General features: G+C 43.0%; 2 protein-coding genes across 13 annotated transcripts in view; one reads left to right on the plus strand and one right to left on the minus strand.

Moving 5' to 3' along the window:
* The window catches only part of ADAL (adenosine deaminase like), a 34,450-nt gene extending 20,543 nt beyond the window's left edge, over positions 1 to 13,907 (plus strand). For 4 of the 11 annotated variants that reach the window (XM_077939207.1, XM_001106456.5, XM_028850807.2 and 1 more), the window contains one exon: positions 534 to 3,252. In XM_077939207.1, the coding sequence (XP_077795333.1) occupies positions 534 to 728 (195 nt within the window). In that variant the 3' untranslated portion in view covers positions 729 to 3,252. Of the gene's footprint in view, positions 1 to 533; positions 3,253 to 12,483; positions 13,410 to 13,510 lie in introns of those variants that run through there. The other 7 variants (XM_077939212.1, XM_015142072.3, XM_077939211.1 and 4 more) reach the window with 4 other exon arrangements.
* Positions 9,600 to 19,621, minus strand: ZSCAN29 (zinc finger and SCAN domain containing 29). 2 transcript variants are annotated; one of them, XM_015142061.3, is made up of 6 exons: positions 19,125 to 19,611; positions 18,150 to 18,583; positions 17,488 to 17,692; positions 14,996 to 15,694; positions 12,504 to 12,968; positions 9,600 to 10,523 (listed from the first exon to the last, which is right to left on the minus strand). In XM_015142061.3, exons 2-6 carry the CDS (start codon positions 18,465 to 18,467, stop codon positions 9,655 to 9,657), a joined length of 2,556 nt encoding a protein of 851 aa, XP_014997547.3. In that variant the 5' UTR covers positions 18,468 to 18,583; positions 19,125 to 19,611; the 3' UTR covers positions 9,600 to 9,654. The 2 variants fall into 2 exon arrangements, with proteins under 2 accessions (XP_014997547.3, XP_077795331.1); XM_077939205.1 differs by lacking the exon at positions 17,488 to 17,692 and having other exon boundaries at positions 19,125 to 19,621.
* Positions 19,622 to 19,629: the final 8 nt, after the last annotated feature.

Here is a 19,629-nt window from a genome sequence, read left to right on the forward strand (position 1 = left end):
TTGGGAGACTAAGGCAGGAGAATCACCTGAACCCGGGAGGAGGGGGTTGCAGTGAGTGGAGATCATGTCATTGCGCTCCAGCTTGGGCAACAAGAGTGAAACTCCATCTCAAAAGAAAAAAAAAGAAAAGGGACTGGGACATGAGAGACTGCAGAGGGCCAGGGTGACTCTGGTTTGGTTCTATAGCAAAAGGTACTTGAGAGGACTTAAAAACAAAAACAAACAAACTGATGCTCCACACCCATCCCATGAGATTCTGTTTTATTTGATCTGGGGTGAGTCCTGGGCATAGATAGGCTTTAAAAACTCCTTAGATAATTTTAATATACAGCCAGAGTTGAAACACTGCTCTGGTATCTTAAGGTATAAATAAGTCTGTTTAGTTACAGCTATGTACAGATAAATTTGTAGGCCCTTGTTTAGACTCTTGAAAGAAGTATAGTAAATGGGAAAATAGACTCTAAACAAAAAGATGGTCGTTTTTGAAAAATCCTTCCTTTTTCATTTTGAAACATTCTTGTTTACATTGGCAGACTGATGATAAGGGTGTTTTTGCAACACACCTGTCTCAGGAGTACCAGCTGGCAGCTGAAACATTTAATTTGACCCAGTCTCAGGTGTGGGATCTGTCTTATGAATCCATCAACTACATCTTTGCTTCTGACAGCACCAGATCTGAACTGAGGAAGAAATGGAATCACCTGAAGCCCAGAGTGTTACATTTTTAAGCTGTAATGAGGTGAACTACTTCTGAGTATGTGTTGCAATCAAGGTCCTGCCATATCCCACTTAGTGACACAGTCCACCACTCCTTGGAAGCATAGCAGCCAAGTTCCTTGGGCTCTATCACCAGCACCTTACATGTGGCAGGTACTCAGTAAATATGTGTCTTCAACTGACTCACAAGCTCTCAGGTGCTTACTGGGTGGGATTTGACTGTTGTTGCTAATTAAATCCCCATTCCACCAGTGATTATTGTGACTCAGTAGTCCTTCCCCATTAGTGATCATAAAACTTCAGGGAAATCAAAGTTTCTCATCAGGAAATGTTTTGGAATTACTAGTATAAAGTTAGGAAAGTGGGGAAATTAGGTTACTGCCAAGACCTTTAAGCCTTCTAAACAGCTTTATATTTTATTGTGTTTACCTTCATCAGACTCCCTTCACTTGCTTTAAGTTTTTAAAAGTATTCCCCAGCCAGATGTGGTGGCTTATGCCTGTAATCCCAGCACTTTGGGAGGCCAAAGTGGGCAGATTGCTTGACCCCAGGAGTTCAGTACCAGCCTAGGCAACATGGAGAAACCCTGTCTCTACAAAAACAAACAAACAGAAATTAGCCAGGCACGGTGGTGCACACCTGTAGTCCTAGCCACCAGGGAGGCTGAGGTGGGAGGAGACCTGAGCCCAGGGATGTTCGAGGGTGCAGTGAGCTGTGATGCCACAGCACTCCAGCCTGGGTGACAGAGTAAGACCCTGTCTCGGGAAAAAAAAAAAAAAAAAAAGTATTCTCCAAGATCCCAAGACCATTGACACCAGGTCACATTCTATACCAGGGATTGTGTGAATGCCTGGGGATGACCCTAGTGACAGACAAAGCTAGTTGCTGAGATCTGGTTTTGCCCTCTTTATGATTGTCCCATCAGTACTAGAAAGAGATTGAAGTCATTGCTCCAATTTTGGAAGAGGAGAGAATAACTGGCTGAGGGGTGAGAAAGACAGAAATAGCTGCAGCTTTCTTTTTTCTTTTTTTTTCCTTTTTCAGCAAAGGCTCTCACTCTGTTGCCCAGGCTGGAGTGCAGTGACTTGATCACAGATCACTGCAGCTTTCAGTTTTAAAACAGCTTCTATTACATTTTCTTTGTGGAAGCTGTATTTCCACCTTAGTACTCACTTTCTGGTGGGTCTAAAAGATACCTCTAGTAGTGACAACATTGTGTTAAGTAGAGTTCATTGGGCCTCTTGTAACCCTACCACTACAGGATGGACCACTGGTGCAGGCTTACATAAACACACATACTGTGACCATTTCAGCTGAAGACAAGGGACAAACGAAGACAGTTCTGAAAGGTTAAAAAAAAAAAAAACAAAAACAAAACAAAAAAAAAAACGAGCGTATTAGATACCAAGTTATGCTTGAATTGCTTTGCTCTTTAGAATGTGTGTTTTTCCCTGGTATCAGAAGAAGTTAAGGCTGATGACAACCCTAATAAAATTACTAAGGGTTTCTGATAGGTTTTCTGTGATATCGTAAAGTATTTATTTGGTCTTTGACCCTGTTTCCTGGCATACTGCTGCTAAAATCCTTAATGTCTCCAGAGTGATGCCTTTTTGTATCTGATGAGTTGACTGCTGGCTGGCAGCCCCTACTGGAAAGACCAAGGCATGATTAGAGTTGGGACTTTCAGTCCTCCCCCAAACTCTTGGGAGAAGGGCTGAAGGTTAAGTTGATCACCAGTGACCAGTGGTAATCATACCTTCATAATGAAACCTCCATAAAACTCCAAAAGAACAGATTTTGGAGCACTTCCAGGTAACTGAGCATGTGGCGGTCCCTAGAGGGTGCTATACCTGAAGAGGGTATAGAAGCTCCCTGTCCCTTCCCACATGCCTTGCTCTATCCATTTCTTCATCTCTATCCTTTGTACTGTCCTTTAGAATAAACCAGTGAACCTAAGTGTTTCCCTGAGTTCTGTGAGCTTTACTAGCAAATTAAACTCGAGGGGTCATGGGAACCCTGATTTGAAAACCACCTAGGGTTTGAACTTGGCATTGGAAGTGGGCAGCAGTCTTGTGGGACTGGGCCCTCAGTCTGTGGGATCAAATGCCATCTCTAGGGGATAGCATGGGAAATTGGAGGACACCTAGATGGTATCTGCTGCAAAATTGATTGCTTGCTTGGTGATGGGGAAAAAAACACACATTTGGTCAGAGAAGTTTTCTGTCTTTATTGTGGTGTGAGAGCAGAGGGAAAAAGTTTGTTTTTTCCACTCAGACTTTGTTTTAAGGAACAGGGTAGAGGGAAGTTCTGTGGTTTTTGAAGTTCTTAGATATGTGTTTGTAACTTTGTGTGGCATTATATATAGCATTATATTATTTTCTACCCTCAATCTACTCATAGAGAAATTGTATAGTAAAAACATCAAAGTTTATTCATAAAATGTGGATCTATTGCAGTCACTAAAAATGATGTAGAATAGATTTTAATGACTGAAAGTGTTCATGATAATATATTCAATGAAAATATGGTTATAAAGTTTTATAGTCCTTTTTTTGTTTAGTATGTATACAAAAGCTATTGAAGTGTATAATTTTAATTTATTAGCCTTATGAAATTCTTTTCACACTATAAAAGTCATGCTACTCTTAAGGGAGGGAAGGGATGGCATAAGTTTTTTTGTTTGAGGTTCTAGAATTTATGTGGATTGGCTGATAAAGAGCATTTATGAAAAACTACAGCCAACATCAAATTTAACGGTGAAATATTGAATGTTTTTTAAAAAAATAAACATGTGGGCCAGGCACCATGGCTCACACTTGTAATCCTAGCACTTTGGGAGGCTGAGGCAAGAGGATCCTGGAGTTCGAGACCAGTCTGGGCAACATAGGGAAACCCCGTCTGCAAAAAAACATTTTTTAAAAAATTAGGCATGGTGGCCCATGCCTGTAGTCCCAGCTGTTCAGGAGACTGAAGTGGAAGGATCACTTGAGCCTGGGAGTTCGAGGCTGCAGTGAGCTGAGATCACACCACTATATTCCAGTCTGAGCAACAGAGTGAGACCATCTCAAAAAAACAACAAAACAGACTGGAGAACATAGGGAGACCCCATCGCTACAAATAAAATAAAATAAAATAAAAAATCTTAGCCAGGCATGGTGGCACATGCCGGTATTCCTAGCTACTCAACAAGCTGAGGTAGGAGGATGGCTTGGGCCCAGAAGTCAAGGCTGTAGTGAGCCATGATCAGATCACTGCATTCCAGTCTGGGTGACAGAGTGAGACCCTGTTTCAAAAAAAAAAAAAAAAAAAGTGTATATACACACACATTCACAAACATGGAGAATGAAAAGCAAATAGGCAAAATATAAATAGTTGGTGAATCCAGGTATACAGGAGTTTCTTGTACTCTTGGAACTTTTTCTGTAAGTTTGAAATTATATCAAGATTAAAAGTTACAAAAACTGTATACAGTGTATGTAGATTGGAACAGACTCTCTGAAACCTTATTTCCTGGATTCCTTCAGTGATCTAGCATTTTGGAAAGTACACCTGCCCCCTACTGTTAATACCAGGTAACCCTGTACATGCATACCATTTGCATCTTCAAAGCCCCATCCCAGACTTACCTGGTCACCACCATAGCTGCTATTTTCACTCTCTCTGTTGCTAAGACCATATATAGCTTGTGTCTTATCTGTACATAAATGAACCCAGAGGTGAAGTATTATGGGACTGACCTGGAATGCAGCTTCATTTTGCCTACACTAGTTCCACATCAAGAGCACTAAGTTCATTAGAATTTGGCCTAGCCTCTGTAAATGTTGCTCCTGCATTTATCTGTTAAAAATTCTTAAATGCCAACTTTGGGCAACCAGAAATATGTGAGGCCTAAGAAATATTCAGGTGCTTGGTGACTCACAGCATAAGTTATTGGAATATAGACCTCACTGTGTACAATGATGTATCTTTGGTTTAAGTAAATATACTTAAATGTGAGTATATTTAAGAAAGATGTCAATAAAATATTTGTAAATTAAATTCTACTTAAATAATTTGAGGAACTCATTAATTATGGAGGACTTTAAAATTACTTCCCTGATTTATCTATTGGGTTATACAGGTTGAACTGAGTCAACTGGGAATCAATGTATTTTCTTTTTAATATTTTTACTTTACTCTTTGACCACAGTGAAGTTCTGCTCTCCAGAGCCTTTTTGAGCTCTGAGGTACATTGGACTTCTGTTTCTAGTGTTGAACCTGACTTCTAGTTGTTCCAAAGTTTTGTTTCTAAAAGAGCACCATGTTGGGTGTGGTAGGAAAGGAAGAATTTAAGCTCTTCAAAAATACACACACACACACCTGGTACTTTAAGCACCATGGTTTCAAAGAATTCTACATAACATTTTATATGTCAAAACTTTTGAGACATGCATGTCATTACATAGCTATTTGAGTGTATAGGAGTAAAGTCTTCGTTTTGGATTTTGAATTTATAATGGGGAAAGAACTGATGTATCTTTACAATCTTACCTCATCTTCCCGTTCTTACCTGGTCACCGTAAAAATAGTGCTATACTACGTTGACAAGACTCAAGAGTCTACATTCAGATTACAATAAATGAGAATGGCAAAAACATGTTACATTCTATGGCATTGGCCATAGAGAACAAACAATAAAAGGAAAAATGATAGTATGGGGGAAAAGAAAAGTAATGGCGCTAAGGAAACAACTGATGTGAACAGGATTGTCCAGCTTCTGCTAATACACATTTTTTGCGTCCTTTGCTGCACATGCCACCCCATCTCTCCCACAAAGGCTTTACTGATGTTAAAAAGTTAGAGGTGCAGAGATGCCCAACAGTGGGCTTGGTTTCTTTCTCAGAAAGTTTGAAGATATGTTTTGCTGCTTCCATCCAGAGGAATGGCAGGTTGGGCAGCATGTAATGGTTTGTGAGGTAGTTTGAGATGAACTGGGTTTTCACCTGGTAAGCAAGTTGGCCCTTGCCCTATTCCTTCTGCACATTCTTTTCATCTGGAGTTTGGAGTGTTGGTTCTGGGTCTTTTTTTTTTTTTTTTTTTTGAGACGGAGTCTTGCTCTGTCACCCAGGCTAGAGTGCTGTGGCATGATCTTGGCTCACTGTAGACTCTGTCTCCCGGGTTCAAGTGATTCTCCTGTCTCAGCCTCCTGAGTAGCAGGGATTACAGGCGCCCGCCACCACACCCAGCTAATTTTTGTATTTTTTAGTAGAGATGGGGTTTCACCATTTTGGCCAGGCTGGTCTCAAACTCCTGACCTCATGATCCACCTGCCTCGGCCTCCCAAAGTGCTGGGATTACAGGCATAAGCCACTGCGCCCAGCTGGTTCTGGGTCTTTTAAAGTAAGACTCAGCTGAGTTGGTTACTGTGGCTCGTGCCTGTAATCCCAGCACTTTGAGGGGCTGAGGCAGGAGGATCACTTGAAGCCAGGAGTTCAAGACCAGCCTGGACAACATAGAGAGACCCCTCATCAATACAAAACTTTAAAAAATGAGCTGAGTGTGGTGGCTCATGCAAGTAGTCCCATCTATTGGGGAGGCTGGGGATCGCTTGAGCCCAGGAATTTGAAGCTGCAGTAACCTATGATGGCACCACTGCACTCCAGCCTGGGCAACAGAGTGAGATCCTGTCTCTAAAAAATAAAATAAATAAAAATTTAAAAAATAAGTCTCTGCATGCCCAGTTATCTTGGGTCCTAATTTATTGTGGATATGGCTAGAGGTACAAAGGAAGGATTTGCATTCTAATTCCCCTTTTACCACAATCTGACTTACTCCTCTTTCTAGAATATAAAGATTCAGATAAGCATACTTCTAGTAAACCCACACAGGGAGCTAAAAAAAAGAAAGACTGATCTTTTCCTACCATCCACAACTTGATTGTAATTTGTGTGTGTGTGTGTGTGTATATATACACATATATACACATATATACACACATATATACATATATACACATATATATACACATATATACACACACACACTTGAAGAAACACCAGGCACTTTATAGACATAATTTTTATTAATATGGTATCCCTGAGAGACAGATTAGGTGTAAACATTATTTTGCTTTACAGAAAGGGAAATGGAGGCAGGTTAACTTACACACAAGACATCTGGAACCAGAATATCTGTTGACACCCCAACCAGTGCTTTTCCCACAAGACTATACATAGATACACTAAAGACTATATATATATATATTTTTTTTTTTTTTGACATTACAGCACACTTCCTAAATCATCTCAGATCCTGAGGCACTGCTTCAGACTGGTTTCTTATAGCTTCCTGTCTGCTTAGGCAACATAACAGAAATACCATCTTCCCTTAATTCCTAATAAATATTAGATTTTTTTGTACTAAGATTCAACACTAGAATCCTAATTAATCTCTAATACAACAAGCTATTACAGAATACTGTATCTTCCTGCTGCTCTCCCCGATCTTATTCCAGCCACAGAATTCTAATTCAATGTGAAACGGCTATTTATCCCAGGCCTTGGCCATGTGGCCATGTTTATCTTTCTTCTCACCTGCTCATCAAAATATCTTCATCAGATACTACGATTTCTGACCTTTGTCTCCCATCGGAGCTAGTCCCCTTAAACTGCTTATTCTTCCAGTGTCAGTCAGCTGTTTCCTTATCAATAGTTATAGCATAGTACCTGATTTACTATAGATGATGGGTCTGCCACCTCATGGTCTGCTCCTAACACCCATGTTTCAGCTAAGGTGATTCTCTCTGCCTGCTGCACACCCCATATCATACTATTCCTCAAGTTCTCATGCTACTCCAAGCTTTATCTGGCCTTCCTTACAGTATATCCTTTGCCTTTTGTTCCATCTACACAAAACACCTTGCTCCCCCATTTTCCCATTCCTCAACCCACCCAGCACTCACTTTTGCAACTAGTTACGGAAGGTTCTTCCTATCCTAATTTAACCAGTAACCTTCCCTCCTTTAAACACTTCCTGCTTCATGAAGCCTTCCTGAATAAAGAGAAAATACCTCCTGGATTTTTGTTAAAGCAAACTAATGCATTGGAACACAACATTTATGCATAGTGTTGCTACCTAGCTTTCTAGGTCTCTCTAAAACTGCTGCAACTATGCATGTGCACTTGTTTGTCCATGTCAGTGTCATCTGCTTTAGACTGTAAGGACAAGGAGAGGACCTGCTGACCTTGTGCTATACAGGGCTCATCATACTATGAATATATGGGCAGTTAATTCAATACTATTGTATCATAAAGATGAGTAATTACATTTGCATTTAAAGAACTGCTTTTAATTGTATTCAGCTGAATGTGTATGTCTAGATTGGCAGCTCCACTGGCCAAAGATAATCCATCTTCCCTGCTATTAGGGTGAAGGGCCTGTTCGCACACAGTAGTCCATTTTCCCAATACGTGGGAATGTGGCAGTGGCTTCTACTTATTGCAAGGAAGTGCCTGTGGACGGCATAACACTATACTAGGTGTGTGGAATATGGATGAGTTCCTGTTGGCAGCTTTAACTGCTTTACCTGTCACCACTTCCAGCTGCCTTGCTCTGTGGAACTTCTAGACCACAAGGGACAGATGAAATTCAGATGAGACTGGACAGAAAGAAAACCAAACTAAATCCTGTAAATGTAGTATTCTATTCCAACCCTTCTTCTAGGACTTGGAAGAAACTAAGAAATCCAGGGTTCACACTTCAGTATAAGGTTTTCATTGTTTCTGCATAAGAACACCTGTTCTTGACAAGACAATTCATAGGGCAGAATCAAAGATGGACATTAAACTCTCCTTCTTTAAGGTAAATGAAGAGGGTGCCTGACAAATGTCATTTTGAGCACAGGTTTAAGTGAGCAGGAAGAGTCATTCATGTTAGCATTTCAATTATTGTATAAACAAGAGCTGGGCCGGGCGCAGTGGCTCACGCCTGTAATCCCAGCACTTTGGGAGGCCTAGGCAGGCAGATCACAAGGTCAGTTCAAAACCAGCCTGGCCAACATGATGAAACCCCATCTCTACTGAAAATACAAACATTAGCCAGGTGTGGTGGCAGGCGGCTATAATCCCAGCTACTCGGGAGGCTGAGGCAGAATTGTTTGAACCTAGAACGTAGAGGTTGCAGTGGGCTGAGATCACGCCACTGCACTCCAGCCTAGGTGACAGAGCAGGACTCCATCTCGAAAAAAAAAAGCCCTGTGCAGTGGCTCATGCCTGTAATCCCAGCACTTTGGGAGGCAGAGGCAGGCGGATCACCCGAGGTCGGGAGTTTGAGACCAGCCTGACCAATATGGAGAAACCCCGTCTCTACTAAAAATACAAAATGAGCCGGGCATGGTGGCGCATGCTTGTAATTCCAGCCACTTGGGAGGCTGAGGCAGGAGAATCACTTGAACTTGGGAGGCGGAGGTTGAGGTTGCAGTGAGCTGAGATCGTGCCATTGCAATCCAGCCTGGGCAACAAGCAAAACTCCGTCTCAAAAAAAAAAAAACAACTAGATCCACCTAATGAGCAGTCTCACAGCTTCTTGAAATGTAATGGGTTTTTCCTGTCAAAATGCAGCTGAATGACAGAATAAGTAAAGAAGGATGCTTATCAAATTCATAGGATCTGCTACCATGTCCTCCCTGCTTATATTAAGGGAACACCATAGGCACTGAGAGGGAAAAGATGTTATCCATCAATTCAGATGCAGGCAAGGAGAGGGACTAAAATCTTCCTTTCGTTCTTTAGACTGTCCTGGGGATTCGACTCTAGATCAGGAAAAACAAGGAACGGTGGCATAAATCCTAGAGAATTTCCTAAGCTAGCTGGACACAGAACAGGAGATGGATCTCACTACTGGAAGACTTTCTAAACAATACATTTATTGAGCCTCTTTCCTTTATATATCCTTAGGGGCTTACTTAGGTGCTGACTGTGACAGAAGCTTTTCCCGTGCATGGATTTCTCGGTGCTTATTAAGGGCAGAGCTTTTACTGAAGCACTTGCCACAGTCATGACACCCATAGGGTTTCTCTCCTGTGTGGGTTCTATGATGTGCACGTAAGTCAGAACTCTTACTGAAACTCTTTCCACAGTCAGTACACACATGAGGTCTCTCTCCTGTGTGTATCCTCCGATGTGCACTAAAATGAGAACTGTTATTGAAGCTTTTTCCACACTCTTCACATTGATAGGGCTTTTCTCCTGTGTGGGTTCTCTGGTGAATGATAAGGCTTGAGCTCTGATTGAAGCGTTTCCCACACTCACCACATTGATAAGGTTTCTCTCCTGTGTGGATTCTCCTATGGGTGATGAAATTTGAACTGTCACGGAAACTTTTTCCACAGTCAAGACATTTATAAGGTTTCTCTCCAGTGTGGATTCTCCGGTGTCTAATGAGTCGTGCACTCCGACTGAAGCTTTTCCCACAATCAGCACATTTATATGGATTTTCCACCTGGTGGGATTCCTGATGCATGAGAAGGGAATTCGGACCAAAGCCTTTGCTGTATTTGAGATGTTTATATGGTCTCTCTCCCAAGCAAGGTCTCTGTTGACTTAAGACATCACTTAAGCTCTTCTCTGGGAGTGTCAGTTTTCCTCTTTTCTCCCCTGAGGTCTTTGCCCACTGTCTTCCTGATCTACAGTCACTCTCGTTGCCTTTACCTTGATTAAGATACCGGGGAATTTTCCTTTCTGACCTTGCAAGTAATGTCCTATGCAATTGTACTTCCTCAGAAATATCCCGTTTTGAATTATCTTCATTCTCAAATCCAGCTTCAAAACCTGATATAAAATAGAATTTTAGAAGTCATCTATTTTCTTAATCATATGTGCCACAGGAATGTAAAACTTGGGAAAAACAAGCATTACACCAGATGATTAAAGATAAAATTTAGGGAGCCCTAGATCCCAAATAACTACCATTATCTTATTAAAATCCCAATGTTTTACTTCTCTCCTTGTTAACCTATCATGTGGTTCTCATCTACATAGGGTCTGATTAATATATACTCTTAACTCCTCTTGGTCACCTAGGATCTTTGGAAAATCCTCTCAGTATAGCGCAGAAAATTCACCAGGTTTTAGATAAAATAATTTCCATGTTTCTACAGGAAAGACACTTTCTAATATGTATTTTTGCCACATCTCGGGTCTGTCATAGTATTCTTATTCATGTTCTTCACCAGTAACTAAAAGGTTTAGAAGAACATGCTCAGGAAAACATTTTTGGAAACTTTTATATCCAGAGAAGCTTCATGAGTCCCCTTCCCCTCACATTCCAATATACATTGGAAGTAAAAACAGGATATAAAAATATGTAGTGTCTTTCAAAGAACCAAAAGGTCTTAAGAACCAAATGCCTGGCTTATTTGGGCCTAGGCTATGCAAATTTGCATTTATTCAGATATTTCAGGTAAACTCTGAATCCCATATTCCCTATTCTAAATCTAGGAGTAAAAGCATGTTGAGTATCAACCCATGTTTGTACCTCCTGAGACAGTATTTCCACCCAGAAGCCTACTCTTATATTTCATGAAATATTCACTAGATTAAATAAATCTTAGACACTTAAATATGTGAATATGTATTGTGAGCCTCCAAGAGGGGTATTTACCATCTTCCCAAACCTAGAAGTTATTTTTTAGTAGAATATATTAGTACCCCATGGAATTGATATTCCAGGGAACACCATTAAAGACTGCTGATCTTAAAGGCTTATGAAAATGAAAACTATTATTTATTAAATGGCTACTATGTGCCAGGCACTGTGCACAGTACCTCATTTACATCAACCCTGTGAGGTACGTCTTAATATATAAGCAAACTTGGGGGTTAAGTAACTTTTTTTTTTCCCACTGTTATTGCCCAGGCTGGAGTGCAATGGCGCAATCTCAGCTCACTGCAACCTCTGCCTCCCAGGTTCAAGCGATTCTCCTGCCTCAGCCTCCTGAGTAGCTGGGATTACAGGCGCGCACTACCACACCTGGTTAATTTTTTTGTATTTTTAGTAGAGATGGGGTTTCGCCATGTTGGCCAGGCCGGCCTCCAACTCCTGACCTCAGGTGATCCGCCAGCCTTGGCCTCCCAAAATGCTGGGATTACAGGCGTGAGCCACTGTGCCCAGACTTAAGTAACTTTCTCTAAGTCACTTAGCTAATAAACAACAGAGCCCAGATTCACATACATACACATATATGACTCTGAAATCAGAATTCTTCTCACAAGGAGGGAAGCCCTTGTGAAGTATTTTTTTCTTATCTAGCAACTAAGATTCAAAGGGTCAGTTCTCTCAGGAACCTCAGATTCGTAAAAGTGAAGAAGAGTTACCAGGTTTTCATAAACGTGAATAAAGCAGACATACAGCTGATATATGAGCTGGAACTAGAAGAAAACATTACATAAAAGAGAATGAACTTTTAAAATCAACTTCATCCTACTATGGGGTACATGACATGCTACTTGAGAAATGTGAGCTTTCAGAATCCCTGCTTGGTAAACTGGCTGGAAACCTAGCGGTTCGTGAATAAATCACAGCAGATTTACAATGTGCAGCTATCTCAGATTGATGCTCTAGTAAGAGGCGGCAAGTCACATAAATAATTTATATCCCCTCAGTGAGCTGCTTTAATAGACAAATATGGGTGATCACAAGAAGAATCCTGAAAGCTGGGTGTAGAGACCAGTTCTCCTCAATCTGATATTTTTCCTAAGTCCCATTGTCTTCCCTTTGTTATTTATACAGTAACAGTGAAAGAATCTTACCACAGGGGCTCTGGAATAACACTGGAGCACGGGTTATGACAGCCCCTGGGAGTATCTCGGTATCTTCTTCATCATCAGAATCGTCCTCTGTGGTCTCGTCTGCCTCCTCGGCTTGCTTCTGAGCTTTGGCCTCACTGGTCCCCTGGATGGGGCAAGAAGCTGTTTCTTCCTGGCCATCATTGGATGGGACAGCAACCCGGACACTCACCAAAGCATCCATCTCTTCAAAGAAGGGACAGGTCTCTGGTGCCTGGCCATTCTTAACTTTACGATAGCTGGTTTGCAGGCTTTTAAACTTGGTCCGACACTGCTCCGGGGTCCTAAGAAAGCCATATTCCCGCAACCTCTTAGCCACTGCTCCATACAGCTGGCTGTTGCGGTGACAGTTCCGGAGGGTTTCATAAAACTGAGTCTCACTAAGAATTGCAAGGTAAGTCTTGGTCTCTTCATAGCCCCAGTGTACACCTGCCACCAGAAGAGAAATTTCAGCACCACTTAATCAAGAGCTTTACAGCCTGAATTCCTCAGTCCTATCATCTGCATCGAGAATTCACCTAAGCGGCCGGGCGCGATGGCTCACGCCTATAATCCCAGCATTTTGGGAGGCCGAGGCGGGCGGATCATGAGGTCAGGAGATCGAGACCATGTTGGCTAACACGGTGAAACCCCATCTCTACTAAAAATACAAAAAAACTAGCCGGGCATGGTGGCGGGCGCCTGTAGTCCCAGCTACTCGGGAGGCTGAGGCAGGAGAATGGCGTGAACCCAGGAGGTGGAGGTTGCAGTGAGCCGAGATCGTGCCACTGCAATCCAGCCTGGGCGACAAAGCAAGACTCCGTCTCAAAAAAAAAAAAAAAAAAAAAAAGAATTCACCTAAGCTCAGGCTCCTAGATGAAAAAGTAAAAATACTTCATGTTGCCAAAACCCACAAACTCAGTATAAAATGTTTTGCTTCTTTATCTCCTTTAGCAATTTCACAGAGACCTTTATTTATAAATTCTGTTTAGCCATATAAAAAAGAAGCTGGCCAGGCACAGTGGCTCATGTCTGTAATCCCTGTGGATCGCTTGGGGCCAGGAGTTTGAGACCAGCCTGGACAACATGGTGAAAGCCCGTCTCTACCAAAAACATAGAAAAATTAGCCAGGCATGGTGGTGTGCACCTATAGTCCCAGCTACTTGGGAGGCTGAGGCATGAGAATCAAGAATCACTTGAACTGGGGAGGCGGAGGTTGCAGTGAGATGAGATCACACCACTGCACTCCAGCCTGGACAACAGAGCAACTCTGTCTCAAAAAAAGAAAAAAAAGAAGTGAGAGAACAAAGATAATGAAAATAACATTTAGCACATGTGCCACGTTTAATTAACCTACATATATTTGTGTCCACAACAAAAAAGGAAAAAGAGAATGAAGAAGACAAGAAGAAAAATAGAAATGAAAAAGCAGAAGACACAAAGATCAGAAAGCTAGAACAGAACTAAAGTAAGATCATGCATGTCATAAAAAACAAGGAAAAGACCACTGCTTACAAAGGAACTGCAACTTTAGCGATGTAGTCCTCCTGCTTTGTCCCATTTTATGCTTGAGGAAATGGAAGCTTAGAATGGTTAGATAACTGTTCAAGGTCACCCAGTTGATTAGTGGTCATCAGGATTAGAATCTAAGCCTCCTGAGTCATACTTTGGTGCTCTTTCCATAACAGCATAGTTGTACCAATTACATTAATGGTAGTAAGTGACACTTTTAAAAGGATTCCATAGGCAAGAATATTTACATAGAGTGTTAAACAAGCTTTCTCACTGTAGGACTTCTCAATCCTGTTAAAATGCCAATGTATACTATGAATCTCAGAGGAAACTTAGATGTTCCCAGCTGAGTGTGGTGGCTCACACCTGTAGTCCTAACTACTCAGAAGGCTGAGGTGGGAGGACTGCTTGAATCCAGTGAGACCAGCCTGAGCAACACAGCAAGACCCTGTCTCTGTTTTGAATATATTTTAAAATTTTTAAATAAAAAAATGTTTCCCCAACTTTGGACAATTCTTCACTGTGCTATTCTAAGTAAAAATGAATATAATAAACTGACTTTGAGATCTGGGGAAGATAAAATATGTAAACTATCCAGTTCATATGACGTACTCAATAAATACTGGTTCTACTTAAAGATAGTATCGTGCCACATTTTTCTCAGTGAGCCTGCAATGATTTTAAAATCAGGGAAAAAATAGTTTAGTAAAGAAATGGAAGGAATGATACTCCTTCTCAGGACTGTGAATTTTCTGAGTGTATTTCTTTTAAAAATCTAAATTTATTCCCAATTATTTCACTGATTTTCCCATAAAATAGAATGAAATACACACAAAGAATTGAGAAGCACTTCTTTGTTCCCTAAGTGGCAAAGCTGGCATGTAACATTAAGCCTTCTGACCCTACATCCAGTCTCTTTGTTCCCCAAGTCGAATTCCAAAACTCCAAGAAGAAAAGCTTCTTACCACCTGGGTTTCTGAACACGACAGCTGCAGTTGAGTTGGGGTCCTGGGGGGTCGCCTCTAGATCCATGTCATCACTGTCAGACTCCTGAGCCACAGCCTCTTCTGCTCCCTCCTCATGCTGCCAGCCCCTCCGCCCTGGCTCCTCAGTCTTAGCATCATTGCTTACCAGGCAAGAGTGAGAGGCTGCTTCTTCCAGGCCATTACTGGGCAGGGCAATGACCTGTGCACTCATCAGGGCTTTCATTTCTTCAAAGAAGGGGCAGGTCTCAGGTGGGTGGCCGCTCTTGACTTTCCGATAGCTCTTCTGGAGACCTTTGAACTTGGTCCGACACTGTTCCAGGGTCCGGAGGAAGCCATATTCCCTGAGCCGCTCAGCCACAGCCCCATACACTTGGCTGTTCTTATGACAGCTTTTGAGAGCCTCATAAAACTCAGTCTGGCTGAGAATTGCGAGGAGCGTTCTGGTCTCTTCATAGCCCCAGTGCACACCTGCCACCTTCTCATCTTCAAAGCTCCAGTGATCCTGTTCCACCCAGCTTCTTCTATCTTTCTTGGATGGTAACAGATCAGCATGCACTCGTCTGTCTCCTGTGTGGCTGCCACTTGGAAGTTCTTTCTCCTTGGAGCCCAGCAGATCTGGGATCCATGGCTCTCCTTGCTCCAACCTGGAGACCACACCGGACTGAGGAAATGGAAATCCTGCTTGCAGGGAAGCAAACAAAAGGTGTCATAGTTTGGACTGATTATCACAAAAATCTTGAAATTCAGTCCTGCCTTTTTCATCCAAGAGGATTATAAACAAAGTCTCTAGGGCAATGTTTTCAGAAAGTTCAGTGGGTTGAAACAAGTGGGGAAAATACAGGAAACCTCAAAAGATGAGAAATGTTTTATTTTCCAGAGCAGGGTGACAAGAGAGGAAAGGATTCTGTTGTGTGTTCAGAGCAGGTAATTCTATTCCAAGTTGCTCCCTAGCTTCCTATTTGTAGGCAGGTCCTAGTACTGCTGGGAATAATTGTTCTTCACTTGGGGCTACAGAATTAAACTCGGAGTGATTTCAAGGGGGAGGCAAGAGAAGATTGTCTTTAACTTATCTGTTTCCTTCACAGTCAGTCACCAAGTTCTAAAGGTGGTTACCTTAGTAGTCGTTCCTCTCTATTCCTACTGCCACCATCCAAGTCCAGACTACTTATCCTCTCACACCCAGATAATTGCAGCAGTCACTGTTCTACCTAACTGCAGGCTCTTGCTTCCTCAGTGCACATGCTACCCTGGTGAACCTTAACCTTAATGCCTACCATACCCATTCCTGTCAGACTCTTCCCTCCAGAACACAGCACACTATTATTCACCACTCTGTGCCTTTAATTCCCTCCTATCCAATTTCAGCCCATCCTTCAAGAGGCTGTATTTCCCAGTGCCCTCAAGAAGGCTTACCTATAGCTCTCCCTCATCTTCCACTCTGCCAAACCCATACGGTACTCACACAATTGAGCAAGTCATTGTCTGGCACTGTTTCAGTACAGTTCAGTTCGGCCCATACTTAAAGAGTTAGCTGTTGTGTTTTCAATCATGTTTTTAAGTTGAGGATAGGCACATTTTCTTATTGCAGAGTACCCTGCAAGGTGTTGAGCACCTTGATAGGTGTTCAAAAACTGATGAACTCTGCAAGTCTGTGTGCAAGATTCAGGGATTTCATCTGGGTGACTAAACAGACCATTACCAAACTGGCTGGGAAGGCTGTTGTCTTGGATGATAAGATCAGAATTCAAAACAACCTCAACAAATTTTAAGTGAAATGGTAACAGAAAAAAAGCATAGAACATGGAGATCAATAGACTACAAAGAAGAAAAACAAGTTCTACAAAAATCAAGTACAAGAATAATCAACTAGGTATAAAGGCATTGGGGAAAGTTATCAGAGTCCTGGAAGTTACCCGGTGAACAAAAAAAATACCACAGGTTGGGCTATACTGATACAAGACATTGCAAGATTCTGAAGTAAAATTCTTACTTAGCTTCTAACAGACTTTCAGGAAAATAATACACATAATTTAGTTCCCCACAATTAACATGATATTTGGAGAACTTAAAGGTTCCAATAGAGAGCAACAAAAAGTTAGGTTTAAAGAATGGATCTTCTGGGGGGAAAGTTTAAGGTAACAAATATAGTTTAATTTGAAGATGGAAAACAGCCAAAAGGAAGATGTGCCTTCAAGTAAATAATTTTTATCTAGAAAATAATGACCTACTGTCATCATTACCAAGAGGAAATAAAATAATTCCAAGTTCTTTCTGATAAAAACTAGGCAGCCATTCTCTTGTGGACTTATCAGGAGGTGATATAAGAATACCACAGGGCTAAACTACATGTCAACAACCACATATTCTGCAATTTCCACTTACTCCTGAAATCCCTTACCCACTCACTATCCCCAACCCTACTTTCCAACTTGGAATGGCAGTCTATCTTCCCATGTGAATCTACTCCTCACCGCTCCTTTGAAAAGGTTTGAGCTTCTCCTTTGGGTTCATCTGCTCCTGTGGTCCCAGGTCTGGGCTTCTTGCCCTCTCTTTCTTGGGTACACCCCTGGGCTGGGGTTCCACTGACTCCTGCCGAACACTTAATAACTCTTGTGATGATTTCGGGGGTGTCATCTTCTCCAAGCGCACTTCCTGCCCCTTCACAGAGACTGTGACCTAGAAACAACCCCCATTAATTGTCACTGCAAGATCATAATGAGGGGCATTCCCAGAGGAGATTATTTAATACCCGTGGCCAGGGTTGTAGGGGTGGGGGAGGTTAAAGCGAACAAGGATCTTATTCCATTGCCATTAGCTTAAAGCAGCTGAAACTCCAGAAGGAAATGATCAAAAGAGTAAACCCACCTACAGGCTGAAAAAAACAAAATCCCCTTTCTTCTCTATTAAGAAACTATGAAACTAGGAAAAACTCATTATGACAGGGTAGGTGAAGGTACACCCAGGCAGCATCTCCAGACAAGCACTATCTGAAAAAGTTACCTATACCAGACCAGAAGTATAAGCATCACCAAGGGAGACTGTGTCCCTCTTAAAGCCTGTCTATATCTTAATTTAGCCCTCCACCCTTGCCCCTTCCCAGTATCACACTTTTGAATTCCCCCTCCCTTCTCACCAAAGATCCAGGTCTTCCAGGCTCTCTTTCTAAATCTTCCACGAGAGTCACTGCCTCCTCTCCATTTTCTGGACATTGTTCCTGTACCCAATTCTGGATCTCCCCAGGTAAGACGGTCAGGAACTGCTCTAGCACCAACAGTTCTACAATCTGCTCCTTGGTGCGCACCTCCGGCCTTAGCCACCGACAGCAAAGTTCCCAGAGTTGGCTGAAAGCCTCCCGCGGCCCAGCCACCTCCTGGTAATGGAATCTCCTGAAACGCTGTCGGAAGCTCTCAGAGTTAGTGCCATTCTCTCTCAGAGCGGATTTGGCCATCATTAACAGCAGAAAGCAGCTTCCCTCCACTTAAGAGTCTGGGTTCCAGGGCTTACATCTATCTTCCCATGTCCTTGGAGAGTCCCCTGCAGATGACTCTCTGTAAGAGGAGTTTCTTCCTAGGGCAGAGAAAGATGGCACTATCAGCAGAAGGAATACATTCATACGTCTAAAGTCTTGCCAGAGCTAGCCTGCCTTCCCATGTGCTCCGAGTGGCCTTCTGAGGTAGCACAATCTTCAGTAAATAGACTTTGCAAAAGCTGCTTTTCTGGTTGACTTCCAGGGCAGCCCCAGGAAGCAGCAGAGAATAAAACTACTTACTGTCTGCCCCCTCCCACCTCCTCCAAATCCAATCCCATTTAATTTCCTTGCCCAATGTTGCACGGTGAGTCCGAACCATATAGGAGAGCTGGTGCTCGAGAGGATCTAAAGACAAGTCGCCATCCTGCTCGAAGGCAACAAAAAGCCTCTGTCCAGCTGGTCGCAGCTCATCTCCCCCAGTACCTCCGCAGTCCTTACGGAGGCCTTCAGTGTCCGCCCCGCCCCCTCGGGCTGCACAACTCCCAAAGCCCACTCCAGGCAAAAATCACGTCCAGAATCTCGGGTCTTTGTTTTCCCCGCGTAAAAGTAGAAGTTGCTCAGCAAGGATTAAGGAGCTACCTGTCGGAAAACCTCGCGCAAGGAGAGAAGCTGGTTTTGGCTCCAAAGCGCGGACCGAGTGCGCTTGGGGAGAGTCACACTGCGTTGGAGAGAGTCCGAGGGGCAGTAGTAACGGGCTTCCTGAGGACGAGCTCGGGAGTCGGCCAGAGGCTCCAGGTGCTGCCGGTTCGCGGACGCCGAGCTCTCAGCTCAAGGAGCGGCGGCTGCGGGATTCTGGCCTCTTTTGTCTCCGCTCCCTCAGGCCGGGTCACCCAGAGCCGTCGTGCGGTCCCTCCAGAGGCCTCTGACCCGGCTAAGGCGCCCTGAGGGCGCCCTCCAGCCCACCCCTGGGAGTGTCTCCCTCTCGAGCTGCCCCTCAGCCCCCTCGCATCCTTGCCTCCGGGCCAGTCTCACCCACTCGAGGTCCAACCCCGACCCCGGCCCGGGCTCTCCAGCCTCCCAAGTACAGCTCCCAAACCGGAAGTCCAAGCGGGCGGCTCGGGGCACCGAGGGCGCATGCGCGAGG

Source organism: Macaca mulatta, chromosome 7 (assembly GCF_049350105.2).
Source record: "Macaca mulatta isolate MMU2019108-1 chromosome 7, T2T-MMU8v2.0, whole genome shotgun sequence".
NCBI classification, from domain to species: Eukaryota; Metazoa; Chordata; class Mammalia; order Primates; family Cercopithecidae; genus Macaca; species Macaca mulatta.